General features: G+C 42.1%; 2 protein-coding genes across 2 annotated transcripts; both read left to right on the top strand.

Moving 5' to 3' along the window:
* Nucleotides 1–5,861: 5,861 nt before the first annotated feature.
* Nucleotides 5,862–6,248, top strand: LOC138898799 (uncharacterized). Its single transcript, XM_070184900.1, has one exon. It carries the CDS (start codon nt 5,862–5,864, stop codon nt 6,246–6,248), a length of 387 nt encoding a protein of 128 aa, XP_070041001.1.
* A 561-nt stretch (nt 6,249–6,809) lies between these two features.
* On the top strand, nt 6,810–7,331 carry LOC104084741 (uncharacterized). The gene has a single exon (XM_009588689.1). The coding sequence runs from the start codon at nt 6,810–6,812 to the stop codon at nt 7,329–7,331; it is 522 nt and encodes a 173-aa protein (XP_009586984.1).
* Nucleotides 7,332–9,062: the final 1,731 nt, after the last annotated feature.

The following is a 9,062-nucleotide window of genomic DNA, read 5'->3' on the forward strand; positions in this document are numbered from 1 at the left end:
ATTTCCCTAAAGGCAAGGTTGTAAGCCCATGTAATCTTGTGGATGTTAGAAAACAACGTTGTAATCATCGCTCCCGCCTGTTGTAATCGAAATATTATTAATGAAAAACCAAAATTTTGCTCCGAATCTAAACGTGTCAAAATTTGATTATTCGTCAAAAATTCACGACACATGCCTACCTCCAGCAATGAGAGGTCCCTCCCATATTAGGAAAGCACACTTATTTGAATACGTGAACTATTTTCCCTATGCGCTTATATTGGTACAAACCCTGAAACTAACTTTTGCTCTTCTTTTCTTTTTCACATTACTTTATTATTATTCCCCCAAAAACAGAGGTTGGTTCGTGTTGACTTTGAAAACTGGCTGAACCACCATACAACTTGAGATCAAAAGGAAAGATGTTCGCAATTGATGACCCGACCGAAAATGCTTTGGTAATATCCGACAACCTGGGGCAATCAGGAGAAAAGAATGATACTCGAAATGAAGAGCACGTTGCTAGGATGGCACGAGAAATAGAATCACTAAGAGAGGAGATACAACATATTCGAGAACTGGCGCATTTGGCCGTGACGACGCTTCCACAACCACCCTACTTTCATTCACTAGACTCAATCCCTGATCACTTCCCTTCAACTACCCGTCAAGAAAACAATATCCCCAACCACAGTCACTACAAACCCCACAACCTAGGTTCTACCACTAGTAACCCCGCAAATCCACCAAATCCTCCTATACATACCCCTTATGTCCCAAATTACATCCAGACACCACAGAACTCACCAGTCACAACTAACTCAATTCATACCCCTCCCCGTGACAATGTCACCTTTGCTAACAATGAAACCCAGCACATACCTGCGGCACACACTGCTACACACGAGCGGTATTTTCCACCTGTATATGCCACTTCAGAACCTACCTTCACAGCGCTCGGCACGGTCAGAGTTCCATATGAAATTGATCAGTATGCCGAGATGGAGAGGGAAGCAAAGTACAAATAGGAAGAATCAATATCCGAAGACTTGCGAGCTTTGAGAAAACAGATGAAGATTCTTCAGGTTGCTCGAGGGAACGAGAGCCTAGATTATGAACATTTGTGTATACACCTTGATGTGGACATGCCCGTAGGATATAAGCCTCTATAATTTGACATTGTTTATGGAACGGGCGATCCTCATGCACATCTAAGGGCCTACTACGACAAGCTGGTTGGAGTAGGAAGGAATTAAAAGTTGAGGATGGAGTTATTTATCATGAGCCTGACAGAAGAGGTACTCACTTAGTACACCCGTAAGGACCCCAGAAACTGGAAATAATGGCACGATATGGTAGAAGAATTCATGAACCATTTCAGCTTTAACAACAAAAACTACTCTAGAGCGGTTCACCCTGGTGAATTTGTAGAAGAAGCCATCAAAATAATTTCAAGAGTATGCACGTCGTTGGAGGTCGGAGGCTGCAAGAACTCAACCCCCGCTAGATGATAATGAGCTGACCAAGTACTTCATCAGGGTTCAATAAGGAATTTACTTTGAGAAAATGTTGGGCATGATGGGGCAAAAGTTCCCCGAGTTAGTTAAGATGTGAGATGTTTTGGAAGAAGATATCAATTCCGGCAAGATAGAATCAATGGCCGCGTTGCAAGCTTCTAGCAAGGCAATTCAATTTGGTCGATAAGCAGTGGAAAAAAGTAGAAGAAAGAAGTACTAGGAATCATTCCCTACTACTAGTCTAGTCCACCCCACAAAAATAACTCTTACCCTATGAACACCCATCCTTCACACTAACCTGCCTACGCTTCAGTATACAAAACACAACCATACTATAATCCCCAACCTCAATACAAACCACCTCGCGCCCATATAAATCCAAACTCACCACAAGCATATACTCCCATCCAAACCACCACCCATCAAAATTGACCCGTTTATGCATCTCGACCGCACCCAAATTTTGAAGAAGGAAATTCAGAAACTACACCCTGATTGCTGAACCCTTGGCCTAGTTATTCGAAAGGCTGAGAAGATTTGGTCTGATATAACCTTTGGAAGGGAGAATTCCCAACCACCCTTCCAAATACTTTGATTCAACCAAACAGTGTGTCTACTATTTAGGTGTACCTGGGCATGATACCGAGGACTACTTCAGGCTGAAGAATGAGATTGAGTCACTGATCAAGAGTTGAGCCATACAATATACCCCAACTCCGTCAAATATGAATCATAACCCGCTACCAAACCATAGGAATCAAGGAGCTAATATGATCGTTTTGGATGAAGATTGTGATCTTAATAGGACTATCGTCACAATTGGGAATGTCGAGGCTGATTGAGTTCCACACCCTGATGAACTCTGTTGATTAATGTATATTTAAAACTGCTGGTGACGGTCCAGACAAACCAATAACAGTCCATCATCGCCATCGGAAATGAAGAGATTCAGAAGTACAAGACAACTCCATGGACGTATCAGTAGTATGGGAAATGTAAGATGATAGATCCTGTGGCTGCCTAAGGAATGACCGGGTCAGGAAGGTGCTATGATCCCGAAGAGATAAACCGAGGAAATCCAAGTAGAGAACAGATTGAAAGGAGAATGTAACAGATGCCGAGGCGGCAAAATTTTAGAGGAAGATACCAGCTAAGGAATACTCCCTAGAGAAACAGTTCAAGAAAACCCCTGCACGCATATCGATCATGGATCTGTTGATGAGTTTCGATAGTCATAAAGATGCTTTGATGAAGGTATTGAGTTGAGTAAGTGTGCCAAGCAACACCACCAGCGAGGCGTTGGTGGCAAAAATTGGAAAGATGGTCGAGGCAATTATGATCTCTTTCTGAAGAGATGAACTTCCTGTAGAAGGTATGGATCATAACAGAGCCCTGCACATCACAGTCAAGTGCGGGGATAAAGTGGTTTCTCGAGTGCTTGTTGACGGAGGATATGGAGTGAATATTTGCCCACTCTCTACGCTACAAGAGTTGGGTATTCATTTGAGAGAAGTAAAGGAAAGCCATGTGAGAGTGGGAGCTTTTGATTTGTCTCAGAAATACGTCATCAAAGAGATTTATTTTGCCCTGTAGATTGGACCAGGTGAGTTCCCAATCAGCTTTCAAGTAATGGACATCTCATCTTCATATAACCTATTACTGGGAAGACCTTGGATACATATGGTAGGGGTAGTTCCGTCCACCCTCCATCAATGTATAAAGTTCGAGCGAGATTGCCAAGAGATCATAATTCACGGTGAATGGAGCTGGTCAACTTATCTAGAACACACAACCCCATTCATAGAAGGGTTGGATGGGGTCACCTTTCACGTGGTTGAGATCATGCAGACTACGGAGATAGAGAAGACTGAGCAAAATCTGGGTATGGAGTCGTCATACAGATCAAAGATGGCCATGAGAGTGATGATGAAGTACGGGTACCGACCAGGGACCAGGCTAGGAGCCCGATCAGATGGGATAAAAGAGCTGATTGAGCCGAAAGGGCAAAGCGGTACTATTGGTTTAGGGTATCAACCTTTAACTGGAAAGACTTACACTTGTAACTTTGGAAAGAAGGTTTTTGTGCCAGAGTGTGTTCTGAGTCCAGGTCAGAGCTCAACACCAGAGGACGACATTGTAGATGGAATGGAAAGACTATTCGTAGCCATGATCGAGGAATTCCATAACAAAGTTGATATTAAGATACTGACAATTCGTGCTACCGAACTAGGAGAGGCGTTGAAGAATTGGACCGCCAGTCCATCTTTGGTTCGCCAGGAATCTTGGTAGTGTGGCATTGTAAAACTTTTGAAAAATGTACGGTTTAATGAGGTCTGAACCGTGCCTGTACTTTTTGTCAATTACCTCCCTGAACACTTAGACGTTCCCCTTTTGATGAATTAAAAAGAATTGCTTTTCTTAAAATTATTGCAAATATATTTACTGCTTTATTTATACTTAGTTTTTCTTTTCAGCAATCAAATCGATAAAAACCCGCGTTCCGCGATTATGACATGTAATGAAACCTTCGAGCAAAATGATCCCGATTATGAGGAGTACGAGGAGATCATGATGCCTGATAACCTCCCGGAAGAGATCGAGTAGTTAGAGAGCCAGGAAAAGCCTAATCTTGAAGAAACAAAAGTAATCAACTTGGAAAGTGAAGAAGACATGAAAGAAACTCGAATCAACATTCATTTAGAAGCAGAACAAAAAGAAGAACTGGTCGTGCTCCTCTGACAATACATCGACATGTACACATGGTCATATGATGACATGCCCGGATTGAGTACCGACATTGTCTCGCATTGATTGCCTACTGATCCTTCCAGACCGCCAGTTAAACAAAAACCTAGAAAGTTTAAGCCAAATTTGAGTTTAAGGATAAAAGAAGTGGTCACCAAGCAATAGAGGCAAATGTGGTAAGAGTCACCAATTATCCTACATGGTAGGCAAACATCGTACTGGTACCAAAGAATGATGGGAAGATCAGGATATATGTGGACTATCGAGATATCAATAAATCTAGTCCGAAGGATGATTTCCCTTTACCAAACATTCACATCCTTATCGAAAATTGCACGAAGCATGAGATGCAATTATTCGTGGATTATTTCACCGGGAACCACCACATCCTAATGCATGACCTGTAGTCATTCGTGGATTGTTTCACTGGGTACCACCAGATCCTGATGCATGAGGAAGATGCGGAGAAGACGGCGTTGACTAAGCCATGTGGAATTTACTGTTATATGGTCATGTCGTCCAGTCTCAAGAACGCCGGTGCTACTTACATGAGGGCCGTGATGACCCCTTTTCACGACATGATCCACAGGGAAATCGAGGTATATATGGATGACATCATCATCAAATCTCGGAAGAGTGTAGAGCATTTGAATGACCTGAAGAAATTTTTCAAACATTTGCAGAGGTACAGTTTGAAGTTGAATCTTGCAAAATGTGCATTCGGAGTCCCCGCCGGAAAATTGTTAGGCTTCATCGTCAGCAGGAAAGAAATAGAATTGGATCCTTCAAAGATCAAATCCATTCAGAACCTACCACCACCTAAGAGCAAGAAGGACGTGATGAGTTTCCTTGGCAGATTAAACTATATCAGCAGATTCATAGCCTAGTCAACGGTGATCTGCGATCCTATTTTCAAGTTATTGAAAAAGAATGCTACTACAGAATGGACAGATGAGTATCATAAAAGCTTTCAATAAGATCAAGGAGTACTTGTCAAATACACTAGTGTTGGTTGCCCCCGAACCTGGGAAGCCGTTGTGACTATAACTGTCTGTTCTGGACAATGCATTTGGATGCGTGTTGGGACTACACAATGAGACCTGGAGGAAGGATCATGCTATCTACTACCTGAGCAAGAATTTTACACCGTGTGAAGCCAAATACAATTTGATAGAGCGGACTTGTTGTGCTTTGACTTGGATAGCTGATACGTTAAGGCACTACATGTCAGCATACACCACACACCTGATATCACAGCTCGACCCGCTCACGTACATCTTCCAGAAGTCGATGCCTACAAGAAAGTTGGACAAATGGAAAATTCTTCTCAACGGGTTCGATATTTTGTACTTAACGCAGAAGGCTATCAAGGGACAAGCATTAGCCGACCACCTTGCAGAGAACGCAGTGGACATGGACTATAAGCTGCTCACTACATACTTTCCGGATGAAGAAGTGTTGTTCACCGAGGAAGACATCGTAGAGTCATACCCAGGATGGAGAATGTTTTTTGACGGAGCAATAAACTTCAAAGGAGTAGGGATCGGGGAAGTACTGATCTTTGAGTTAGGAAAACATTAACCAACTTCAACTAAGATAAGGTTACCTTGCACCAATAATATGTCTGAGTATGAAGCATGCATCATCGGGATTATGATGGAAGTTGACATGAATATCAAGGAGCTTCTTGTCATAGGAGATTCTGACCTACTGATACATAATGTCCTGGGTGAATGGACTATCAAGAATGTCAAGATTCTTCCATACCTACATTGCATGAAAGAGATATGCAATAAACTCACCAAGATTGAGTTCAAACATATTCCCAGAATCCAGAACGAGTTTGACGATGCTCTCACGACCTTTTTATCCATGATCCAGCATCCAGATAAGAATTACATCAACCCTATTGATATAGAGGTTCGGGATCAGCATGCATACTATTTCCACGTAGATGAGGAGCCAGACGGTAAGCCATGGTACTACTACATCAAAAGGTTCCTTTAAATACGAGATTATCCTGAGAATGCCACCAATGGTCAGAAGTGAGCATTGAGAAGGCTAGCAAATCGCTTTTTCCTTAACGGGGAAGTCCTGTACAGGATGACCCAGACTTGGGTCTGTTGAGGTGTGTAGATGCCGCTGAAGCAACCAGATTACTAGAAGAAATACACGTAGGAACATGCGGACCTCACATGAATGGTTTCACATTGGCCAAGAAGATTTTGAGAGCCATATACTTTTGGATGACCATGGAAAGAGATAGTATACATTACGTGAAGAAGTGTCACCAGTGACAGATTCACGGGGATTTCATACGAGTTCCACCTAATGAGATGAATGTAATGGGTTCTCCTTGGCCATTTGCCGCTTGGGGCATGGACGTAATTGAACCTATAGAACCCGCCGCATCAAGAAGACACCATTTCATCTTGGTAGACATTGACTACTTCACCAAATGGGTTAAAACTTCTCTATACAAGGTCGTCACAAAGAAAGTGGTAGCAGATGTCATCCATAACAACATAGTCTACCAATTCGGGATACCAGAGTTGATCATCACTTACAATGATACCAATCTCAAATAGCGATCTCATGAGAGAGATTTGCGAGAAATTATCCTTCACCTTGTTGGTTTATTGCACCACCATGAGAACATCCACCGGGGCAACGCCATACATGTTGGTATATGGCACCGAAGCTGTGATACCCGTAGAGGTCGAGATACCATCCTTAAAGGTTATTCAAGAAGTCAAGTTAGCCGATGCTGAATGGATACGGGTCAGGCAGGAGCAACTCATACTCATTGATGAAAAGAGAAAGAATGCAGTGTGTCATGGTCAGCTATATCGAAATAGGATGGCCAGTGCATTCAACAAGAATGTGAAACCTCGGCAATTTGCACCAGGGCAGTTGGTTTTGAATAAAATATTCCCTCATCAAGAACAAGCCAAGGGAAAGTTTGCGCCAAATTGGAAATGTATTTATGTGTTCCATCGGGTATTGTCGGGAGGAGCATTGATTCTAGCAGAAATGGATGGAAGAGTTAGTACCATCAACTCAGATGTAATCGAGAGATACTACATTTGAAGACAATAGAATTAAGGTTTGGTTGTAACCGAACTACGCCTGACCTGACATCCCACGGTGGGATAGGCAACCCATGTAGGGTTCGGTCTCCCTTCCCTTTTGTAATAGAAAATCCAAATATCATTATGTATGTATTCGGAACTATGCCACGACTTGATTTCCTTCGGAAGGAATACGTAGGCATTCCTCATCGGATTCGGTCATCTATTGTAGTTGAACTACGTTCTAGCCTAATTCCATTTAGATATGTAGGTAGTTTGAGTCAAACTCGGCCACTTTATTTTCAAATTCTTATCACTTTGCATCTATTATAATCGAACTACATCTTGAGCTGATTCCATCTGGATACGTAGTCTTCTTGAGTCATGCTCGGTCATCATCAAAATTTATTTGTCGTTACACTCAAACTACATTCAGACCTGATTTCGTTCAAATACCTTTGTAATTCATTCGTTTAGACTAAGACTCAATCGCGGCAGCAAGAAGCTATGTCACGAGAGGCATCTCCAGGAATCGACATCAACAGGACATAGTCATCCAGAAACAACGTTCGTGCCAAAAGGAATTTCCGAATATGTCATAATCCGAAACAACGACATTTGCCATAAAAATAAACTATTTTCAAAAATTTTTTTTTCATAAACTAACATTACACCTACCGAACTTCGTGGCATAATCTTGACAGACCAAGGGCAAGGCCAGGACTATGATCAACACAAACCAATACGTGCAAAGAATTTTTTTTTAATGCAAGACCAATAAGAGGCAAAATTTTGGGGCACACTCAGAGCAATGACGAACCATGCTATTCTCTCATGAACCCTTATATCTCTTTCATTATTTAATTCATTTACTCATATGACTAAGGACTAACTTCAAGTTCTTTGGAGGTATTCTGGAACCAAGCCTCTGACATGATTGGGCATATTGTAAATAACAAACCGTCTGCTCAACCAAGCAGAGCGCCTTTTATATAGCGAGTTGTCAGCTTTTCCAATCAAAGTCGTGTATATAGCAAACCATCTACTCAACCAATTGGAGCGCCCTGTACAGATCGAGCTGTTGACTTTGCCAATCAAAGCCCTATATATAGCAAACTGGTCGCTTCTCTAACTCGAGCACTTCGCACAGATCTCATCGTCACTCCGTCATATCGGATATTACAAGTATATAGTTGCAAACTTCATCGCCAACTTCTCCTATCGAAGGACAGACCGTCTGATCCTGCCATACATTTTGTCGATCAACGATCGTAATTTAGTTTTGCAGTCAAGAGTATCTCTTGGGCATGCTCCGTATTTCCTTATTTTATCTTGAATGTGTTGATGTTTTGTTCATGCAGCCTACATGCACGTTACATTTTTTCAAATCAGAAACTCCCATCGTGCGGAGATGCATTTACATTTTCAAGTCAAACTCGCATCGTGCAGAGATGCATTTTAATTTTCAAGTCAAATACTCCCATTGCGCGAAGATACTCCTATCGTGAGGAGACTTAATTCTCCGACAACTATGGAACGGTGCGCATCCCAGCTAACAGTCAAGTCAAATTCAAGTATCCCATCGCCCCGATCCAAATAACGGCTAGCCGGCAGCCAAATATCATCACTCCTGCATCATTTACATCACATCATAACATATCTGCATTACGATATATGGGTATGCGTGTATTTTGTTTTTGCAGGATCAAGCATTGCGACGTGGAGCTTCTTCTAAGAAGTAAGCCAAGCT

Source organism: Nicotiana tomentosiformis, chromosome 9, assembly GCF_000390325.3.
Source record: "Nicotiana tomentosiformis chromosome 9, ASM39032v3, whole genome shotgun sequence".
NCBI lineage: Eukaryota > Viridiplantae > Streptophyta > Magnoliopsida > Solanales > Solanaceae > Nicotiana > Nicotiana tomentosiformis.

Excerpts from the sequence above, each read along its gene's own strand:
- LOC138898799 (XM_070184900.1), top strand. The coding sequence starts at position 5,862 with ATGTCTGAGTATGAAGCATGCATCATCGGGATTATGATGGAAGTTGAC.
- LOC104084741 (XM_009588689.1), top strand. The coding sequence starts at position 6,810 with ATGATACCAATCTCAAATAGCGATCTCATGAGAGAGATTTGCGAGAAA.